The 23,255-nt window shown below is 42.1% G+C and overlaps 1 protein-coding gene and 1 long non-coding RNA gene across 2 annotated transcripts in view; both read right to left on the reverse strand.

Moving 5' to 3' along the window:
• Window positions 1-12,287: 12,287 nt before the first annotated feature.
• Window positions 12,288-13,260, reverse strand: LOC133002378 (uncharacterized). The gene is made up of 3 exons (XR_009678248.1): window positions 13,140-13,260; window positions 12,994-13,072; window positions 12,288-12,922 (listed from the first exon to the last, which is right to left on the reverse strand). It is a non-coding gene; the product is annotated as an uncharacterized LOC133002378 (long non-coding RNA).
• Window positions 13,261-15,082: 1,822 nt separating this feature from the next.
• ptar1 (protein prenyltransferase alpha subunit repeat containing 1) overlaps window positions 15,083-23,255 on the reverse strand; it is a 42,936-nt gene continuing 34,763 nt past the window's right edge. Inside the window, exons 6-7 of the mRNA XM_061072049.1 lie at window positions 21,907-22,265; window positions 15,083-19,179 (exon numbers count right to left, since the gene is read on the reverse strand). Coding sequence (XP_060928032.1) covers window positions 18,795-19,179; window positions 21,907-22,265 — 744 coding nt within the window. The 3' untranslated portion in view covers window positions 15,083-18,794. The remainder of the gene's footprint in view (window positions 19,180-21,906; window positions 22,266-23,255) is intronic.

A 23,255-nucleotide genomic window follows, 5' to 3' on the forward strand; every position in this document is an offset into this window, starting at 1 on the left:
GTGTGTTAAGCCAGCGGAGTTGTCCGGCTGACGGTGGCTCGTTCGAGCACTGAGGGCATGTGTGTACGGTCACAGACGGTTATAACGAGCTTTCAAAACGGCGCTAGCAGGCTAGGCTAGCGGGCTAGGCTAGCCACCATGCTAACTGCGGTGGTAACAGTGCAAGAACCCGCCGTCACGACTTTAATTCCACTTCTATCATGACACTGTTTCTATAATACCGCCAGGTTAGAAGCAAACACTGGGTAGTAGTTAGTGCCGGGAGTCCCTGCTGACTGTGTGTGGAAGCTGGGAGGGGAGCTAGCTTCAAGCTACACGGAGCTTCAAGCTGTGGAATCAGCAACACAGTTCGGAAACAAGACCGGGGATCCGCTGCGCTAAGAAACGATAACATCAGCATCTTGACCCGCTGGGTGTCACTTTATTTAGTTCTGTTAGTTGCCATGGTTCAGTGTGTGGGACGCAAGCTAACAGAGGTAAACAGACACACGTGGACTTCTTCTTCCCAAATGGGGTAGACTTCTCTGAGCTCGTCTTCCGTTGCGCCACCTATGGGTTTGGCGGTGAATTTTTTTCTACGTACAGTGGTCGGATTAGTAAAAATCAAAAAGACTCTTTGCCCCGCGTGGAGCCCTCTGCGAGAAACGGAGAACGTAGAAGTATATAAGAGCCTTTAGTTTAACATGTCCCTATGGTCAAATTATTTTCAATATTTTCTAGGGGTACCAGCATTTTTGTTCAGGCCATTGTCATTAGTTTGTTTTTCAAATTATTCTGTTGAACCACAATTCATAAGCAATGTCTAATTTTCATTAGTTAATTTTCACTAAATATTTATTCATTATTACTTTTGTCAGTTTCAAGTTATTTCAGTGACCATTGTGGGTTTTTCTTTCTTTAAAGGAAAGGAACCAACGATTTTGTCCACGTCTGTAGATGTTGAATGCACTAATTATAGGTCACTTTGGATAAAAGCGTCTGCCAAATGACATGTAATGTAATATACAACAAGTCTCTAGGGCAGTGTTCTTCCACTTGCACAACATTAGGAAAATGAGGAAAATATTGTCTCATAAGGATGCTGAGAAACTCGGCCACACATTTGTTAACACTAGACTGGATTACTGTAATTCTCTATTATCAGGATGTCCCAGTAAATCTGTGAAAAGCCTCCAGTTGGTACGAAAGGCTGCAGCATGAGTGCAGACAGGAACTAGAAGGAGAGATCATACTTTTGCCAGTCTGCATTGACTCCCTGTAAAATTCAGAATAGAATTCAAGATCCTGCTCCACATACAAAGCTCTTAAAAATCAAGCCCCTTCATATATTAAAGAGCTCATAACACCATATTGGCCCAATAGATCACTTTGCTCCCAAAACACAGGCTCCCGTGTGGTTCCAATAATCTGTAAGAGCAGAATGGGAGGTAGAGCCTTCAGCCACAAGGCTCCTCTCCTGTTGAACCAGCTCCCACTCTGGTTTCAGGAGGCAAACACCATCTCTACATTTAAGGTTAAACTTAATACGTTTTTTTTTGATAAGCCTTTAGTGAGGGCTGGATCAGGTGAGTCCTGAACTATCCCTTAGTTATGCTGCTATGGGTCTATACTGCTGGGGGAACTCCCACCATCCAAGGAGCATATTTTTTAATTTGACTATGTAATGGATGTGGATTGGGCACAGGTTTCAAACGACTCAGAGTGTTGTTTCCCAACTTTTTATCTGCTGTAAAAAACAACACATTGTTTTGCTGTAGTTATTTTCTCCTCTTGCTGCACCTCCGTTCCTTAGCAATGCAAAACAACACTCTCATTCATACTTTTCACAACACTATGTAATAGAAACAGTCTACCACACAGAATTTTGCAGGGAGCGATTACAAATTAACTATATAGGTGCATCTCAATAAATTAGAAGTTTGTTTATTTCGATAATTAAATTCAAAAAGTGAAACTCATATATTTTATAGATTCATTACACACAGAGTGAAATATTTCATGCGTTTATTTCTTTTAATTTGGATGATTATGGCTTACAGCTAATGAAAACCTAAAATTCAGTATCTCACAAAATTAGAATATTGTGAAAAAGTTTGAGTTCAAGGTTTCCTGAGCCTTTAAATGGTCTCTAAGGCTGGTTCAGTAGGATACACAATCATGAGGAAGACTGCTGACTTGACAGTTGTCCAGAAGACAGAGCCATTCACACCCTCCACAAGGAGGGTACGCCACAAAAGGTCATTGCTAAAGAAGCTGGCTGTTCACAGAGTGCTGTATCCAAGCATATTCATAGAAAGTTGAGTGGAAGGAAAAAGTGTGGGAGAAAAAGGTGCACAAGCAACAGGGATAACCGCAGCCTTGAGCAACGGCCATTCAAGAATTTGGGGGAGATTCACAAGGAGTGGACTGAGGCTGGAGTCAGTTCATCAAGGGCCACCATGCACAGACATATCCAGGACATGGGCTACAACTGTCACATTCCTCGTTGCTCAGTGGTCCAAAGTCCTCTTTTCAGATGAAAGTAAATGTTTGGAATTTGGAAATCAAGGTCCCAGAGTCTGGAGGAAGAGTGGAGAGGCACATAATCCAAGTTGTTGAAGTCCAGTGTGAAGTTTCCACAGTCTAGGATGATTTGGGGAGCCATGTCATCTTCTGGTGTTGGTCCACTGTGTTTTATCAAGTCTAGCCGTCTACCAGGAAATTTTAGAGCACATCATGCTTCCTCCCGCTGACAAGTGTTACGACCCTGCCTAGGGGTAAAACAGTCGCAACATGATACCAGAGTTCCCCCCCCCCCCCCTCGCACTCTCCCAAGAAACCAGCCACAAACAATTATCAGCCCGTTAGTGTTTATTAAAACACCTTCTCCTTCAGGGTGGGCTAGCAGCCAAAACAATAAACAGAAAACTACCCTAAGGCGACACAACCTAAACTTCCCTACTCAAAATAAAGGAAAGATGACTGTAGCTGGACGTCCGGCTGGCAGCTCCCTGTGAACACACCTGCAACACATCACAGCAGAGAGAGAGAGAGAGAGAGAGAGAGAGAGAGAGAGAGAGAGAGAGAGAGAGAGAGAGAGAGAGAGAGAGAGAGAGAGAGAGAGAGAGAGAGAGAGAGAGAGAGAGAGAGAGAGAGAGAGAGAGAGAGAGAGAGAGAGAGAGAGAGAGAGAGAGAGAGAGAGAGAGAGAGAGAGAGAGAGAGAGAGAGAGAGAGAGAGAGAGAGATTGACTTCTTTTTTACAGTACCATTGAGAAGGAAGCATTAGCTTTACTCCTAGCCCTTCAACACTTTGAGGTCTATGTCGGGTCCACTCCGCTGCCAGTGGTTGTGTATTCAGACCACAACCCCTTAGTATTCCTGTCCCAAATGCGTAACAGCAACCAGTGTTTAATGCGTTGGTCGCCGGGGGGCCGGTGCAGAAGCAGCGGACCCATCACCGTCCAAGGCAGGAGGGGGGGCCGGTGCAGGATCAGCGGAACCATCACCGTCCAAGGCACGAGGGGGGGCCAGTGCAGGATCAGCGGAACCATCACCGTCCAAGGCAGGAGGGGGGGCCGGTGCTGGAGCAGCGGAATCACCAGCCGAGGCAGGTGGGGGGGCCGGTGCAGAGGCAGCTGACTGGCTCTCACCGGCTCTATCCGGGCACAAACGGATCACGTGCCCCTCCTTCCCACGTCCAAAACATTTCATGTTTCCCGAGGTAACATGCACTTTGTAAATAAATTCATCTATTTTAAAACTAAAAACCAGGTTTAATTCTTCGTTGCTCTTCTTCAGAACCATAAACACACTTCTCCTAAACGACAGTACATGTTTTAGCTGTGGGGATTTGCAATAAATGGGAATCGATTTGATGGGGGACATTTCTTGGCCGTGTCTTGCCAGTTCTCTCTCCAGTAAATCATTGTTCAGGAACGGGGGAACATTAGATATTAGGATTTTCTTTACCGGGTTAGCCAGGGACATCACAGGTGTGAACGAGCCCTTGATTACTACTCCCCTTTCCATTAGCAGGTTAGCTTTCGCTACACTGTCCACAAACACCACCACCGCACTATTCATCCGTGAGGCAGACTTCACACACTCACACCCCACCACCTCACCCACAGCCAGACTGACCTCCTCCACGGAGCAGTCCACAGCAGGACACAGTTTAATGCCGTGTCGGCGTGTTAGCTTGTGGAGGCCGGAGCCTCCACCTGCAGCAACACACCGGCAAACACCAACTAAACTGTTGCTCCTGAATCCCACACTCACACACAAACAAAAAACACCTCTACTATAAACAAAGAGGGAAAAATATCATAGAAACAAGGTAGATAAATCACAGTTTTCCAACAAACTTTTCCAGCTCACTCACCACACTCACTCCCAACATGCACTGAGAGAGAGAGAGAGAGAGAGAGAGAGAGAGAGAGAGAGAGAGAGAGAGAGAGAGAGAGAGAGAGAGAGAGAGAGAGAGAGAGAGAGAGAGAGAGAGAGAGAGAGAGAGAGAGAGAGAGAGAGAGAGAGAGAGAGAGAGAGAGAGAGAGAGAGAGAGAGAGAGAGAGAGAGAGAGAGAGAGAGAGAGAACGAACCTCAGGGTTGTAACACCTCCCCCCTTAAAGATCGAACATTTCTCTCCCAACGAAAAATGTTCGATTTCACAGGTCAACAGAACGCGAAAGGGCATCAGCCATAACATTATCTTTCCCTTTCTTATGCCGAATTTCAATATTAAAGTCCTGCAATAGTAGCGACCAACGCATTAAACGCTGGTTGCTGTTACGCATTTGGGACAGGAATACTAAGGGGTTGTGGTCTGAATACACAACCACTGGCAGCGGAGTGGACCCGACATAGACCTCAAAGTGTTGAAGGGCTAGGAGTAAAGCTAATGCTTCCTTCTCAATGGTACTGTAATCAAGTTGATGTTTGTTGAATTTCTTAGAGAAGAAACAGACCGGGTGATCCACATCATTAACATCCTCCTGCAGCAGCACCGCCCCCCCCCCCGTGACCACTGGCATCAACCTCAAGTTTGAAGGGTAGTAGAAAGTCTGGTGCGCTACAAAGAAGAGCCTTAGCAGATTCAAGAGCTTCCTGACAACAAGTAGTCCACAGATAGGGTTTAGAGGGACTGGAAAGGGTAGTTAGGGGAGCAACAATATCAGCAAAGTTTCTGCAGAATCCACGATAGTACCCACACATCCCCAAAAAACGTCGAAGTTCCCGCCGGGTCTTGGGCACTGGGAAATCTACAATTGCCTGTACTTTTACATTTAGTGGACACACCTGACCTTGTCCTACTTTCTTACCCAAATACGTCACCACCGCTTTACCAAAGTCACACTTTGCTAGATTCAGTGTCAGGGAAGCATTACTCAAACGGCAAAAAATCTCTGTCAGGGTTGCCACATGCTCAGCCCAAGTAGAGGAGTGTAGGCAACAACATCGTCTAGGTATACCTCACAATTTGAAACACTAGCGAGCACCTGCGACATAAGTCGCTGAAATGTTGCAGGGGCATTCCTGAGGCCAAAAGGCATTACTGTATACTGCAAAAAATTATCTGGTGTCACAAACGCAGACATTTCTGAGGCGCAAGGAGTCAGGGGCACCTGCCAATACCCCTTTAGTAGGTCAAGTTTTGTTACAAACTTTGCAGATCCCACACGATCAATACAGTCCTCCATCCGAGGCAGTGGAAAAGAATCTGGCTTGGTGATAGCATTTAGCCTTCTAAAGTCATTACAAAATCGGAAACTTTGATCAGATTTTGGCACCAACAAGGATGGAGAACTCCATGCACTGGAGCTAGGCACAGCAAATCCATTCTGGAGGAGATACTCAACTTCCTGCTGCATTATCGCTTGTCTGGTAGGGTTCACTCTGTAAGCATGTTGTTTTGTGGGTTGGTGCTCACCAACATCAATATCATGACAAATGACATGGGTCTCTGTGGGGATATCAACAAAAATGTTAGCATAACTCTGAATCAGCTTTACCATATCGTCACGAGCTCGCTCAGCCAAATGTGACAGAAACTCCTCCAGTTTGGACAAAATTTCAGAATTCTTCAGGCGAGCACAGGGAACTGAAAGTCGTCCCTCAATCACTTCCTCCTCTTCCCTGCTGGGGGGTGGCACCCCAACCACAGAAACAGGGACTATGGGAGACAGATCGGTATTGCGTGAGAAATACAGTTTTAACATGTTTACGTGACATACTCTGGATTTCTTGAGTCGATCAGCGGTTTTAATCACATAATTAGTGTCACTTAACGGGTGGTCCACAACATAGGGACCATAAAATTTTGCCTGCAGGCCAGAACCACTAACTGGTAACAAAACCAGAACCTTATCACCAGACTGGACCTTTCTCGACACAGTTTTCTGGTCATATCTGGTTTTTATCTTGGACTGAACAGAAGCAAGAGACTGTCTAGCTGTTTCACAAGCATGGTACAACTTCTCTTTGAAAGCGCTGACATAATCTAGAATGTTGTGAGCCACAGAGAGCATCTGGACCGCGCACTGTGTGACCAAAAACAAGATCAGCCGGACTAAACTCTAGTGATTCTTGCGTGGTTTCCCGCACAGCAAACAGCAGCAGTGGCAGGCCCTCATCCCAGTCCCTACTGGACTCAAAACAGTACTTGCAAAGCATGGACTTTAATGTTTGGTGAAATCTCTCCAGCGCCCCTTGGCTCTCAGGGTGATAAGCACTGGAAGTACGATGCTTAACAGACAACTGGCACATTACTTGAGCAAAGATTTTCGACATAAAGTTGGAACCTTGGTCACTCTGGATATGCTTAGGTAATCCAAATGTAGTAAAAAATGTCACTAGTGCTTTTATAATAGCCTTGGTCTTTATTGTGCGTAAGGGCACCGCTTCAGGATAGCGAGTGGCAGCACACATCATAGTAAGGATATACTGGTTGCCAGATTTAGTTTCGGAAGTGGTCCCACACAATCAATTAAGATGTGCTCAAATGGTTCCCCTATTACAGGGATAGGGTGTAAGGGAGCCCGAGGGACCATTTGGTTAGGTTTTCCCACTACCTGGCAAAAATGACATGATCGGCAAAACGCTGCCACCTCGGATTTCAATCCCGGCCAGAAAAAATACCTGAGAATGCGCCGATATGTTTTAGAAATGCCCAAATGTCCTGACAGACTATGATCAGGGTTTCCCCCAGAAAACTTGCTAAGCCTGGTGGTAGGGCTGCTAGAGAGGCCTTCTCGCGGTCACCTCAGCTACGGGGGGGTGGGGGGGGGGGGGTGGTAGTCATGGTTTTGACGTATACTCAGTGAAACACTGTGTTGAAGGAGCGTTCTGATGTCTGACTGTCAGTGAAGGGGTCGGGGTGGGACATGTGACTGTGTGGACCAATAGGATGGGCTTGTCCGGGGATCGGGGCTCAATGAGGAAGTAAAGTGTTGACGGAAGACGCTATGTTATTCAGCGACCCTCGGAAGAGGCACAATTTCTTACGGTGTTTCTAAGTTGTTTAAAGTTTTATTAAGGTGTACGGTGACAAGGACGGTTCAATAAACGACCCGAACATCAGTTAAGTCTCATCAATCTTTCGGGGGATCTGCTACACCGTCTTTGGTATCATGTTTCTGGTGCATAACATTTTTTTTTTTTTTTTTTAATAAATAAACAAGCGACGCTTAGCCTGGCGGGGGGAAGCCTGGCGGCCCGCCAGGCCTATAAAGCACTGGAGGAAACCCTGATGATCATGGGCTAAACTCAACACTTGAACACGGAATGGAGTTGGCACAACTAGTTGTCGGATTGTATTGTTGTCACTGTCAGGCCCAGAAGACCACCTCCGCATGAGGACATCATTCTCAAAGAAGTAAGTGCCCGACCTCTCCCTTCTGTTTTCTGCAGCTGCAGACAAACTACTAACTAAGGTACAGTCACTCTGTTGGGCCTTAATCAGTTCTACCTTGTCCACGGACAAAGACAAATCTGGAAACGTACACATGTGGTCATACGTGTTTTCCAATGTTGTTCTTGTTGTTGGGGCCTCCCCCAAAACAGAACTATCTACCACAACATTATCATGAACCATGAACGTATCACAAAGATGCACCACATCACCTAGCTTACGAGCCCTGGCACGCGTAACGGCGCACGCAGGGAAAATGGAGGGCGACTCACATGTAACCACGGTGGGGTTTTCAACAACTTCGGGGGAGGGGAACACTTTCACTCCTGCAACATCATTCCCGAGAATTAAGTCAACCCCCTCTATTGGCAACTGGGATCGTACCCCAACTCGCACAAGGCCAGACACAATAGGAGAGGACAGCTGCATAGTATGAAGCGGCACACGTCAAACACTCATTTTAACACCCCAAATCAGTTTATCTGTGCCGCAGTATGTTTGCTTTGAAAAAGGTAACACACCAGCCCGAATGAGAGAAAGTTTCTCACCGGGAGAGGGAGACACACAACCTCAGGGTTGTAACACAAGGTTTATGGGGATGCTGATTTCATTTTCCAGCAGGACTTGGCACCGGCCCACACTGCCAAAAGTACCAATACCTGGTTTAATGACCATGGTATCACTGTGCTTGATTGGCTAGCAAACTCGCCTGACCTGAACCCCATAGAGAATCTATGGGGTATTGTCAAGAGGAAGATGAGACACCAGACCCAACAATGCACACGAGCTGAAGGCCGCTATCAAAGCAACCTGGACTTCCATAACACCTCAGCAGTGCCACAGGCTGATCGCCTCCATGCCCCGCCGCATTGATGCAGTTATTCATGCAAAAGGAGCACCGACCAAGTATTGAGTGCATATATATACACTCCTGATCAAAATCTTAAGACCAGTTAAAAAATTGCATGAATTTGCATTTTGCACTGTTGGATCTTAGGAAGGTTCTGAGTAGAGCTTCAAAATGCAAAAAGAAGAAATGGGAACAAGAGACCAAAAGTTGTGAGCAGGCAATTTATTGAAAACAATTTAACTCAAATAGGCTGTTCATCAGCTGATACCACAGCCTTTAAAAGCCAAAATCTGTGCAAAAATTTGGATTCCATGTCATTTCCTGTCAAGTAATCACACTGTGAAGATCTCTTGATGGCAAAGGCAAAAAAGCTCACCGTCTTTGAACGTGGTAGGACTTCAAAAACAAGAAACGTCTTCAAAGTCTCCTTCAACGCCACAAAATTGCCTGTTTAGACTTTGCTTACTACATCCCGTCCGGAGTCGCATTTCCGGTTTCATGCCCGGAAACTGCGGAAGCCACGGAAGATTTAGAAGAACGAATATGGACCAAAATAGAAGAGCACTTGGCAGAAAAGATCCGAAACTATGACCACTAGTATAACTTGTCACTGACCGGCGAACATGTAGACAGCATAAACAGGCAGTTGTGAGAGGAAAACAGACCCGGCCATTTATAGTCTCCCTGACTGTCCTACAGAAAGGACAAACTGGACAAACACATGTCTGAGCATCCGCCGGTCAGAAATCCAATGTACAGTTCAAAATCATTAAAAGAAACACATTAACATCAAGATTAAGTTTTTGTGTCCGTGTCGGACCCCCCGCGACGCTCTGCCGCCAAGTGTGTTCTGTTATTGTCCGGAGACTCCGCCCTCTGCTGCTTCCCGCTCTTTTTCTCCCTCACCTGTTCCCTATCATCACCCTGAGTGTTTGCCTGATTTGTTCACTTGTGTCTCGTCTTTGTTCCCCCTTCTATATAAGCCCAGTCTTTCTGTTGTCCCCTGTCGGCTTGTATCGTTTTTGTCTGTGAGAAGCCATGCCATGATTCTGAGATTTTTTGAGCTCTGTTTATCTGGTATGATATTTGACTTTCTGATTTTGGATACTCTTTGTTTTTTCCTTTTTTGGAATTCTGTTTTGTCAATTATTAAATTGGATTTTCTGTTTTTTGCTCTTGTCATTTTTGCCTTTTTGGATCCTTGGTTTTTCCTATTTTCGAAATGAATATGTATTTTTTGCATCTTGGTCTGCGATTGGGACCTTACTCTGAGAAACCTAAAACACCCACATTGAGTCTCGTTTTGCCAGAGATTTCTTCCAGATAATGAGGGAGTTTTTTCTCTCCACAGTCGCCAGAGTGCTTGCTCATTGTGGGAACTGTTGGGTTTCTTTATAATTGTTAAGGTCTTGGCCTTCAATGTAGAGAAGACAACCAGCACCACTAAAAGATCCCACAAAGGAACCAGGGACCTAGAAACTGGGAGCTTGTTCCCTTCATGAAGAGGCCAACAAAGGGATGTTCCCCCACGGGTTTATCTCCAAAACCCATATGACAAACTGAGATGGCAGCTAGGTACACTTTGAGTGTAGAAAAGGCCTAACTTTTCTCTACCAGTTGCTGCAGGAAGCACAACAGACCCACCACCAAACACTAATGAGGAATTGTGTGTCACACCACTCCTCAAATACCCGCCATTTGAGATGGGTCTGTTTTATGCACAGGCAGATATTAAAAAGACTTCACCCTCCCGTTTACTGAGGTCATTGTGAAGTGAAATAAGTCTGAGGTTTATTTTTTTTATATCAGTCTGAATTTAGAGGAAAAACTGTGACAATGTGATATTTCCAATGGCTTTTACTTTTAAATTCTACATCAGACTGTTCTTATATTGTCAGAGTGATACTCGCAGGTGATGAACTGTCATTATGAAATGAAATCAGTCTGTGGAAACAGGTATTTATTTTTTAATATCACTCTGAATTTAGATGAAAGATTTGATATTTCCAAAAGCTTTCACTTTGAAATTGTACATCAGACTATTCTGATATTGTCAGATTAAAAGTCTGAGGTAATGACCTGTCGTGTGAAATAAGTGTGCGGAAAAAGGTACTTTATTTTTAATATCAGTCTGAATTTAGAGGAAACATTTGATACTTCCAAGGGCTTTTACTTTGATTGCAGCATAGACTATGATTGCAGCAGGACTGCTTGACATAGTATTAAAGTTATCCTTCAAAAATGTTTACCCTCATCGATGCTGCTAAAAACTTTAATCCCGATGATGTTTTCCTACACTTGACATCTATTGCACTTCTGTCCGTCCTGGGAGAGGGATCCCTCACATGTGGCTCTCTCTGAGGTTTCTACATATTTTTACCTGTTAAAAGGGTTTTTAGTAGTTTTCCTTACTCTTGTTGAGGGTTAAGGACAGAGGATGTCACACCATGTTAAAGCCCTATGAGACGAATTGTAATTTGTGAATATGGGCTATACAAATAAAATTTGATTGATTACTTTGAAATTCAACATCAGAATGTTCTGATATTGTCAGAGTGAGACTCTGAGGTGATGAAAATACATTATGAAGTGAAATTAGTTTGTAGAAACAAGTAATTTTTTAATGACAGTCACTAGTTTTGTTTAGTTTTTTTATCAATTAGCTGATTTTGTTACCTCAATATTTCCTTCTTGCATTCACAAATGTGAATGTCCCATTTACGGGAAGGTCACCTTTTATTTTGAAATCACTACAACGTGCTTTCCCGTAACGTAATGTTTGGAGAAAATGCGCACCGCGGAATGATTGGGGGCTTGTTTGACCGTGTGTTGTGTGACCGAGTGGAGGCTGGCTGCCTGAGACTAGCGCAGTCACCCTTTACCAAAATTACACTGTACTGCACTCTACTTAAAAGGGAAGGATAAGGGAAACAGGTGCATTCTACCACTTAAGCTCTACCAACTACACAGTCAGGCTGTAAAAGAAAAAAGCCTCTTGGATGAGAGATGAACCGTTTCACTTTATCACATGTTTTAGCCTCTATGGCAGGGGTGTCAAACTCATTTTAGATATGACCTAAGAGTTAAAAACCTACATAATGGAGGGGTCCGCCCTGTCTTGGAACACGGACATAGACACTGCATAAATTATTAATTTTTTTTAGAAAATAACATAATTATTCATGAGTACAGTGTCATATCTACATCTGACGTTTATAACAAACCAGACCGTTTCAAAATCGGTTGAAAATTGAGCAAGTTATGGTTATTTACCACTTTACTATCAAAAGAGACATTTTGCCCCCTCTTCCCCCAAATAAAATTTGTCTGGAGCCGCAAAACATATTTGTGAATGTAGCGAAGTGGAAGCTAGGGGTAATATTTGTTGCCTACAACGCCACCTGAGGAGTCCCACCTCAGGAAGATTATTAAATATATTGTGCGTGATGCAGCACAGGTTCGTTTAAATCACTGGGCAAGAGACGTGTTTAAATCAATATGAAAACTACTTTAATAAACAAAAAGCATATAATCAAAGCACAACACACGAAATAAACCAATAATCAAAACACAATAAACGCACAAAATAAACCAATAATCAAAACACACAAACTAAACCAATAATCAAAACACAATAAACACACAAAATAAACCAAACACTTGAGCTAAAAGATATATAGTATTTGGACAGGGCTGTGACTCACCGCGGCGACGAGGACCAAACAAAAGGGGGAAAGGGATTAAGAAAACAAGCCACCCGTGACACAGCACATCTAACAAAACGGGTCGTGAAGAAACTCCCTCCACCAGGAATTGGGTCCCCGCCTCCGGGCCACAGCACCTGCCCACGACAAGAAAATTATTAAAACAAGTCAAGGTTTAAAACGTCATAAACAAACAAAACAACAAAATAACACATACAAAACTATCTAAAACACAGTATACTTAGGTTAAAAGATGAATTTAAGATGCGGGCGTCCCCCTGGACGTGTTGTTCTCCACACCCCTTGACGGTGCAGTGTGGAGTGTATTGTTTATTACTCTGGGTCCTTGTTGGTCAATATGTAACACAATATTAAAACCAGACTTCCCGAAGAAGAGTCCCAAATTCCAGGTAAGCCAGAACAGCAGGTTTCGTCGGAGATGAGAGACGTGGCACCGTGTCAATGAGGGGGAAGAGCCTAGCCCTAACAAACAAATCATGTCAGTACTGGTCATTTACACTAAACAATTCATAACTTTAAGGAACCATACACACCACTGTTGCCAGGCCAAGGGTGCGTCTCCGTGACCCGGAGGGGAATATCCTCAGCGTTTGCAGAGTTTAAGTAGTTCAGCTGTAAGATTTAAATATGTGTCAGCTACACCCCGGTGACCGCGAGGACGGCAGACAACGTCACTTACCCCGCTGGCGCGCTATTGTGCTCGTCTCCCGGCGGAGAGATTCCGTGCCGTTAGTCGGTTGCCTAGGAATACCGGCAGTGGATGAGCTGAGCACGCTGAACCACGCCACCCTGCTCGCCAACCGCAGTTCAGAAACAAAGCAAGGGCCAAGGAGAGAGAGAGAGCGAGAGCGCGCTGCAACCTTAAATAGGGGCGCCAGCGCCCCACCTGGCGGGGAGGGCACACGCAGGTACAGCGCCCCCAGTGGCAGGGCGGGCGCCCGCACCTGGCCACATTAACAAAGCTAATAAAGTTTTATATAAAGTTATACTATACTAAACTATAGATTGTTGCATTTATGAAATTATAGAACAACAATAAAGAAAACTTCTGAAACATTTTTATTTTTACCTGTTACAACAAAGAGAAACACCAAATGCTTATGAAGAGATGAAAATACACAGGCAAGTGTAGGCCTACATTGAAATAAATTAAACGCAGAACTATGTAGGGCTATTTGAGTCCTCCCCATATTTGTGGGAAATGTATGAGAAGTACCATATTTTGAAATAAATAAAAACATAGCTGCAGCCTAATATATTTTATTTGGCGAAATATGAAAACAAAAAGTGAAAGCAGATCAGACTGGAGGCGGACAGTGAAGCTGAAGCTCGGTGGAACTGCATCTTATGCTCTGATCAGAGCAGCAGCCGGTGAGTCAGTGACCGGCCTGCTTCACGTGAACGAGCTCTGATCTCACTGTGTCTCTGAGCGAGTTTGCGGACACGCACAGGCGCGCACGCACGCACGTACGCACGCACACACTCCTGGTACTTCATGACGGCCTGATACGATGATGTTTTAAAAAATTATTGTGACTTAAGGCCGATTTATACTCGGCTTTTTACGCACGCACGCCCGCACGCGAGAGACGCAACACGCCCCTCGCTTACTTGCGGGGGGCGTGTTGCGGCTTGCGTGCGTCAGCCAATTTTTCTGACTATACGACAAAGCGACGCGAGCCTCACGCAGCCCACAAGGCTTGTGATTGGTCTGCTTACTACATCCCGTCCGGAGTCTAGTTTCCGGTTTCAATCCCGGAAACTGCGGAAACCACGGAAGATTTAGAAGAACGAATATGGACCAAATAGAAGAGCACTTGGCAGAAAAGATCCAAAACCATGTCCACTAGTATAACCCGTCACTGACCGGCGGATTTGTCCGCCAGAAAAAGGCTCTGAGGAGCCGCCGTGGCGATGAAAATTAACGTGTGCCACACACGAAGAAGAGCCGACTTCAACAAAAAACATTACTCCCTCTAGTGGTCTGGCAGTGAATTGCATGCAACACCCACAACCGTGAGGGAACTATAAACCAGAACGAGTCCGTAGAAGCTGCGTGCGTGCGTGCGTGCGTAAAAACCGACTATAATTCGGCCTTTAGTCAAGCACCAACATTTTTGTCTCATAGTTTTTATTTTCAAAGATCCGTTTTCATTACGTCTTCGTCTCGTCTTAGTCATGGGAAAAAGGTTGTTAACGAATATTTATCATAGTATCATATAATATCATAGTTTTCGTCAACGAAATAAACACTGCTGTGGTGTAATGTTTCTTAGTGTTTTATTAAATTGTTAGGTCTCATACTGTCAGCTGCCAAAGTTTTCAGACCTAAAATACACACTAGTGTGTTTTTTTTTTATTAATTTTTTTTTTTTTAAATTAGAGCATGCCTTGCATCCAGCGGGCCGTATCCGGCCTGCGGGACGTATGTTTGACACCCCTGCTCTATGGGCTTTGGATGGACACACACTGTTTTCACTGATTCCGATAGAGGCCAAACTGTGGTGGTAACTGAAGATGACTTGCCAGTCGCCTCTGTTTGTTGAATGGATGTATATCCCCCTTTCAAAGGAGCTGAGAGTGCAGTAGAACATTAAGTGATTCGGCCATACACACACAAGATGTTGAAAAAACAGTAGATGAAAAATATTCTTTATTACAGATGAGTTTTATATTTCTGGTAAGCAGATAACAAAACACAAAGTGAGACCGGATACATCTAACCCTATGCATACATATTTAATCAATGAGCTGCTGGGAATTCTTATTGAAGCCAAAAATCTCTGTACTTGCAATGTTTTTAAAAAGTATTATCTTGACATCACAGATGAATATTTCCTTATCTTGGGATAACAGGGTCTTTCTTCCATGATGAGGAGTTATATTAATGAGTTTTGTGTTAAGTGGAATTTAGGACATTTAGTAACCATAAACTTTGGATGCATTTTAAATCTTGTTAATTTAAAGATAAATGTCAATCACTCATGCCACAGCGTGACACCTTTTGTACTGTAATAGTTCTAAGCATAGACAGACAACTTTAGAGGGTTTAGTTTCTTCGTTTTTTTTATAGTATTTAATGGATGTAAATATAACTCATGTTCTAGCAATCCAGAAACAGAAAGGAAACAAGTGACTAACATCAGACTTAAAATGCATCCAAAACAGGCAGACAAGCAATTTACAAGAAACTCTGTCAGGAAATCAAAAAGTAGGAAAACAGATAACATTAAATGTGACACAAAATATATTTATAGATTCCGATATTGACAGAGAACCCTGATCTAATCAAAGAGGTGCCATCATTAGTCTGGGTCAATTTAAACCCAGGGTTTCTTATTTTATCTCAAGATAGAAACGCTCATTAACTTGAGATGATGGAAAATGTATATAATGACTGCATGGCTGTTCTGTTTCCATAGTTTATTTATTAATAACCTTATACCATAACACCATCCGCTGAAGTTTAACAGAGAATAAAAAGAGTAGCTACATTTATGTTCATTTTAAAAGCTTGTATAACCATTAAAAACATTTCTGCATAGATAGACTAGTATTCAAAGTTTGTTTTCTCGGTTTGCAATGATGTTAAAATACCGCAACATGTTGATGATGTGCACCATTTCTTAATGAACAAAACTATTTGAGATATATGCTAATATGACCATGGTTACAGTTCCTTCTTCACAGGTGGTGATTTAATTGGCTAAACCTAAGTAATAACAGCAAGCCATAACAAAATGAAAAGATGGATCAATTAAAGCTGCTGCCAATTGTATTTTCAAGGCAAATATCTGGAATACAGGTTAATTCAGACTTGTTAATTCGGATTTAAGAATACCTTTCATCCATTACCAGTATAGATTACACTACAGCCATTTTGAAGGAACTCTGGAGAATTGGGTCCGCAGTGATCTCACATGGCCTTCTACAGACTTTTTTTTCTTTAATTTTTTCTTTGGAGACGACAGAGAGAGTAAGCTGAGAAGGGGGGCAGACAGAGAATGGGGGAAGACATGCAGCACAAGGCCGTGGGTCTGACTCGAACCCAGGCCGCTACGGGTGAGGCCTAGCCTCAATGGGGTAGCAGCTCTAGCAGGTGAGCTTTAAGCTGCCCCGCTTCTCCAGACTTTCTACAGTGTTAATACTTGGGGGCCAGTGAGAGAAAGTCTCCAAAAACTTGAGAAACTAGAGAGGATCATGACATAATTATATATTGGTGTGTGATTATAATATTGGTTAAAATGTTGTGGCTGATTGGTCTAAAGAAGCTTGGCTTACTCTTAACTAACCTGGTGTAATGTAACCAGATAAGATAATAAAAATAGATGTGATATTGCTTACCAATACTAGCCCACAAAACAATGACCAATTATTATTAATAAATAGTCATCTGTTGCACCATACACACCTGCAACGGATTAAGAAGTTGAAGTAACATGACATCCACCAGCCATTGCACTCTATCCTTAAAAGGGAAACATCAGTCCATCTAAACAGGTGATGTTAACATTTCTCTACTTGTAATTTTAGTACTTCAAGTTGGCAGACTAACTTTTCACATTAAAAACCACCTTTATGCTCTTGACTGGCTGTTTGGCTTTCCACTGCAAACTATTGTAACTTAGCCGATTGCGACAGGAATTGGGGACAAAATTAGAGGACTGAAATGAAACAAGGAGCAGCAAACAAGGATCAACTCAAGAAAAAAAAAATCAAGGTTATAATATGGGTAATAAATGTCCCTTCTCTTAGAATGAAAATCTGCAGAATCTGACAGTAAAAACCTTCCATTGCAACAAGTAAGGGCTGAATGAATTTCCACACATTTATCTTAAGAAGTGAAAAGTGAACGAGGATTCTTCCAGTTTCATTCGGAAAACAATTCAGAAAGGGATAGTTCCCAGAAAAATTTGAATTCACTCATCTACTCACATCTCTGGCGATGGAGAGGTGGGTGAAGTGTTTGAGTCCACAAAACACTGGAGTTTTAGGGGTAATCTTTGCTGCAACCAAATCCAATACAAATGAAGTCAATGCTGAGTCCTTATTCAGACGTAATAAAATAGAAAAAACATAACGTGCCTCCATACTGCTCGTTTGGTGTCATCCAAGTGTCTGCAAGCCCCGGCATTCATATTCAACTAGAAACTGTGTCATTTACACTGTGTTTTAAGCCTATAAGTCCACAGAAAGTGGCTAAGTTAGCATCCATAGCCGCACGATGGTGTGTCCGAGGGTACGTTAATGCACCTCGAAGGAAGATATTAGCAGACATTTAGGCTTAAAACATGGTGTAAATGACTTTGTTCTGAGTGTAATTATTTTATTACGAGTCACGTGTAAGTCACCATTGACTTCAATTGTATTGGATTCTGCTGCAATAAAGTTTATCTCTGAAAAAAGGTGTTTTGTGGACTAAAAATGTCACCCACCCCCCATCAACATAGTGGTGAGTAGATAATGAGTGAATTTTTTCCCCCCGGTGAACTTACATTTAAGAACCAGGCTCAATCCATTGTACATTATTAAAACTCTACATTCAAAATTTAATTTAAGGATCCTTCAAGGATGCCATTTTTCACACTTTATGTGACAGTTACCACTGCTCGCTACCAACTCAGCTTTCAGCTTATCACATGCTTTTGAAAAGTCTTTTAAGGGATCAGAATGAATTCCATAAAACAGATGCCATTCAAAATAATTAATTGAGTTTAAAATTATTAAATTATGGCACAATTTATTGGGTCAAATATATAATATCTATTATTTCTGTATTCTCATCAATATTATTGGCTAATTTGGCATTCCTTACAATTGGGTCTAACAAAGATAATTTATAATGATTAAGATTAAGTGTAAATTCTGCAAAGCTCTCACCTCCGCAAAGACATTGTTCCTCCTCCTGTGACAGCTTATTAGAGGGTCTTGGCAGAAATCTTTTAACAGAAATGAAGTACCATGTGGATAAATGCCAAGACCACAATAAATGAACAATGGAATTTTGTCTAAGGGATTAAGAAACCTAAAATAACATCAGAATCTACTAACAGACACATGGTGAACCAATAGGATTATGTGTGCAAATTTCCATTCTGAAGAACTAATGGCTCAGACATTAGGCTAAGACATTCCACCCCAATCTTCTCCACTCACTGTAAGCAGGATTTGACAGTTACTACACAGCCTAGTGACTGCTTTCTTTAGTCATCACTGCAACTGAAATATCATTAGTTACTGTTAAAACTACACTGGGTAAGCTGATCCTAACTCTTTGTCTAAAGGCAACGTCATTATTATGAAACGATTGGGTTAACTGTTCTCTTTTTCTCTCTCAAGGCTGCTGACCAATTACAGTGTCTAACCACTTCTTGTATGCCAGGGCAAAGTGTCTCTGCTCAGGGTTAGAGCACCTGTCAATGGTATCACCTACAAAACTGTGCTCGGAAGATAGGGTGGGGGGGTCAGGCAGCGGGACACCCTTCTTCAGTCGCTTATTGTCACGCTGGTCAGGGAACGACACTCTGTCAACCTCCATAAGCTCACTGGCCTGTTTCTGTCCGTTCACAATCTCACCCCGGCCTGTACAGCTTTGAGTGCTGTCCTGTAGCAGGTCTGGGTCCTGGTACATAAGATGAACCAAGTCGTTGCCTCCATTGCTGCTGCAGTGATTCTGGTGCTCCCTCCTCCACTGATGCCACAAGTAAAAGACATGCCGCCTGGATGTGGGGGAAACATATTTTAAGCATCTTTTTGTCGAAATGTACTGCACAAAATACATAATTTTTTCTTGGATTGGTTAAACTGTACTTCCACAGTTTTGGAATGACAGGTTTAACCTAAGGATGCAATGGTTATCAGTTTCACTACCATTTTAATCATTATTTATTGTAATTACCAAGGTAATTTGGTCAATACTGTCCAGCATCAACCAAAGTTAGCAAGTATGAAAGACAGGAGCAGCAGGTAGTAGACCTGCAGATTTATTTTAGTTGTTAACCTGTATCTCCTCCTCAGTGTGTGCAACACCCCTTTCTTTGCACACCGTAAGCAGAGCAACTTGACTGTTAATGACAACAAACAGACTCTCAAACTGACATTCACTTGGACTCAAAGATGAACTGATTCGATTTTGGAGGTCGACAGTCACAAGGTCAGTGACCTTACGTTGTGAACACAGTATATCAGGAATGCCCAAGGGAGTTTCATTACATGTGGCACAAATATTCACTTGGACTCAAGGGTTACCTGAATAGAATTTGGTGATCAAATATTTTGGCATGTGAATGTGATACCTCCGTAACATCCTTAAGAGGAATCCTTCAACATTTGGCAGAAATATTCATTGAAATTTAATTTCTGTAGCCCAAGGTTAAAGTCATGGTGGCTTCACAAAGTATGCTTATGTTTTTCTGGAAAAAGATCGTGATACAAACATTTTCATGTCTAATTCTAATAAAGCCAAGGCCTTTTCCTAGCACATAACCATTTTTTCCAAGAATTTGTTTGTTCATGTTATCACTATATTCTGTTTAACCTAATTAAAGAAGCACGTCTCATCATGTCTCTTCTCTAACTTTATTTCTGGTCATGAAGGGTAAAGCACAGTTAATGAACACTAATTATCATAGTTCTCAATATAATTATATTCATCACAAAACAGTTCTTGCTTGATTTGAAGCTCTTGAACGCTTCTTTCACAACTAAAACATTTCATGTTAAACTGCAAATGGTAAATTTACATGTGAGATGATTAAATGTACCCAATTTATAAAAAGAAGTGTGTACATTTAGGCTTGAGAGACTTGTCGATCAATCAATCACATTTTATTTGTATAGCCCATATTCACAAATCAAAAATGTGTCTCATAGGGCTTATGTCTTGTCTGGTGGTTTTGCCACCAAATCTGTTCAAATCTCTCATTCTTCTGAAAAACTGTTACACTGAGGATACTACAGGATAGATCGAAGGCAATAGTGACATGGGGTATCATTTATAACCGTTGTGTATGCAGGGCGGCTGTGGCTGAGGGGTAGAGTGGTCGTCCTCCAACCTGAAGGACGGCAGTTCAATCCCCAGTCTGACCCATCTACATGCCAAAGTGTCCTTGGGCAAGATGCTGAACCCCGAATGGCCCCCCATGGAATAACTAAGTGCTGCGAATAGATGCACTGTATGAATGTGTGTGTGAATGGGTGAATGTAGATCTGTACTGTAAAGCGCTTTGATTACAATTAATCCCCATTTGTAAATTTGTCCCAAAAATCTCAAATTGTTGTGGGAACGGAGAGATAAATAACAGAAGGCGGATATATACATTTAAAAAGTCCAAATGATTTAGTAATTCAAATTGATAACTTTTATAAAATAAAATATACTACACCATAATTCAATTTGTCTGTCTCTTTGCTACTCCTCTGAGCAAATACAGGATGATGTTATTCAGAACAAAAAAAAGAGAAAATCAAACTAAAAGACAACCTTTATCCTAAACTATTGGGGCATCTTAGCCTTTGCTATTTTTTTTTTTGTAAAGCAAATATAGGATGGTTAAACAAGACTTTTTCTTTTCTTTTTAAATCAAACAATCAACCAAACCTTTTCACAATTTAATCTGGCCCTCTTAGTTATTCTTCTGTTAGCCGGTTTCTGAGGATACTAACTGTATAATATTTTCTGAAAGTAAAGCTGACCATTAATTTTGCACACTGTGACCTGCGACTGATACTGATAGATATTTGCGAGCCAGCAAGGCCAGATTTTAATGGGTTCCTGAATGAGCAGTGCTGTGCCATGATCTTCGAAATCAAACCAAGTTTTCTTACACTACGTAGGACATTTCGCTTTAAAATCTCTTGATAATTCTCTGATTTCATGATTGCTGTGATACGGTCAAAGCCTCCAGTACCAGATGCAGCAAAGCAGCCCCACAGCATTATGGATCCTTCACCGTGCTTGACTGTTGGTAGGGTGTTCTTTTCCTTGTAGGCTTCATTGCGCCGTCTGTAAACAAACTGTTGGAGTGCATCGCCAAAAAGCTCTTTTTTCGTTCCATGTGTCCACCAAACATTTTCCCAGAAGGACTGCGGTTTGTCCAGGTACTCTTTGGCAAAGATAAGTCGTTCCTTTTTATGTCTTTTGCTCAGCAATGGTATCTTCCTTGAATATGGGCTATACAAATAAAATTGTATTGTTTGTATTGATTTTAGACAGATATCTTAAATCTTTACTAAAAGCCTGTACCACGGTATAACATTAGTTACATACCACGACAAAGAAGAAAAACAAACAAAAAAAACCTTTCTTTTTCATAACCTAAATTGCTCAGCAAAGCTATGCTAAAGTTTCACATATTTATGACTTCTACAATTTGCAAACTAGTCTCATAAAAGGTCACTACAAAATGTAAACTATAATTGTGTTATGTTCACCTCTGTAGCCTCACCTGTGACTCCAGAGTGTCTCGTGTCCAGGGAAGGCCTGTATCAGGTCTGAGCACAGCTCCATTTCCTGGTGGAAGAGCTGACAGATTGTGGTGAAGCTGAGCTGCCTCTCGCCCTCACCTACTGCCGCAGCTTCCGACAGCTCCCTGTTAGCTTGGTTATGGTTTTGATGGTGGAGACTGATGCTTGGGACTGTGGTGGACTGGTGCTGCGGTGAACAGGTAGTGGTGGTGGAAGGTGGTGTCTGGTAGAGCTCAGTTATCAGCTCCTTGAGCAGGAACTGGCGGTAGTGGAACCCACTGTGGTCAGACACATGCATGGACACCCAAAGACGCATAGAGGTCAGCTCATCAAGGAAAACCTGTTCAGAAACATGCCAGTAAGCACAGGTGTCTTTAAAAATTGACTACTAATTAATGAACGAAATACAACATATTAAGAAGATTGGTTTGATGTTATTTTTACCATGAGTTTTCGTTGATCAAAATATGAAAGATATAATAGGTTGATTAGGTTCTAGGACAGCAATATGACTTTGATATCTGTAGTAGTGTAACTCAACAGCACACCAAAGGTTTTAACAAGTTATGCAATTTGGATGAGAGAATTTGATTGATTAATTAACAGGATTGCATATTAAAAACATAAAATGCCCATTTTAGGCTTGAACAAGTTCTTTTTAAATTGAGTACAGATGATGTCATATATATAAAGCACCAATTTTTAAATAAAAAACCCCAGAGCTAAAGGAATGATTATCTAACAAAATCACTGTGAAGGTCTTGCAAGCAGATGATGCTAGCTATCCAACCACTTTATCACTTTCATAAAAACTATCCGACGAGGATTGTCAATTTTCATGAAGTTTAATAAATGTTTTTTGTAAAGCAAATATAGGATGGTTGAACAAGACTTTCTCTTTTCTTTTTAAATCAAACAATCAACCAAACCTTTTCACAATTTAATCTGGCCCTCTTAGTTATTCTTCTTTTAGCCAGTTTCTGAGGATACTAACTGTATAATATTTTCTGAAAGTAAAGCTGACCATTAATTTTGCACACTGTGACCTGCGACTGATACTGATAGATATTTGCGAGCCAGCAAGGCCAGATTTTAATGGGTTCCTGAATGAGCATTGTCAATTTTCATGAAGTTTAATAAATTGGTGAAACTGTATAAACAATACACAGATGGCAAATTACAATCTGCCTTACAGAGCTAGTTAAATACTTAACAACATGTGTCAGCTCCTATCTCAAAAAGACAAAGCTGTAAAACTTAATCCCACATAAACATATGGCAAGATAACCCCTTGGTTATAACGAAACAATCTGTCTGACAACACAATTTA

This window comes from Limanda limanda, chromosome 5, assembly GCF_963576545.1.
Source record: "Limanda limanda chromosome 5, fLimLim1.1, whole genome shotgun sequence".
In the NCBI taxonomy this organism is placed as follows: domain Eukaryota; kingdom Metazoa; phylum Chordata; class Actinopteri; order Pleuronectiformes; family Pleuronectidae; genus Limanda; species Limanda limanda.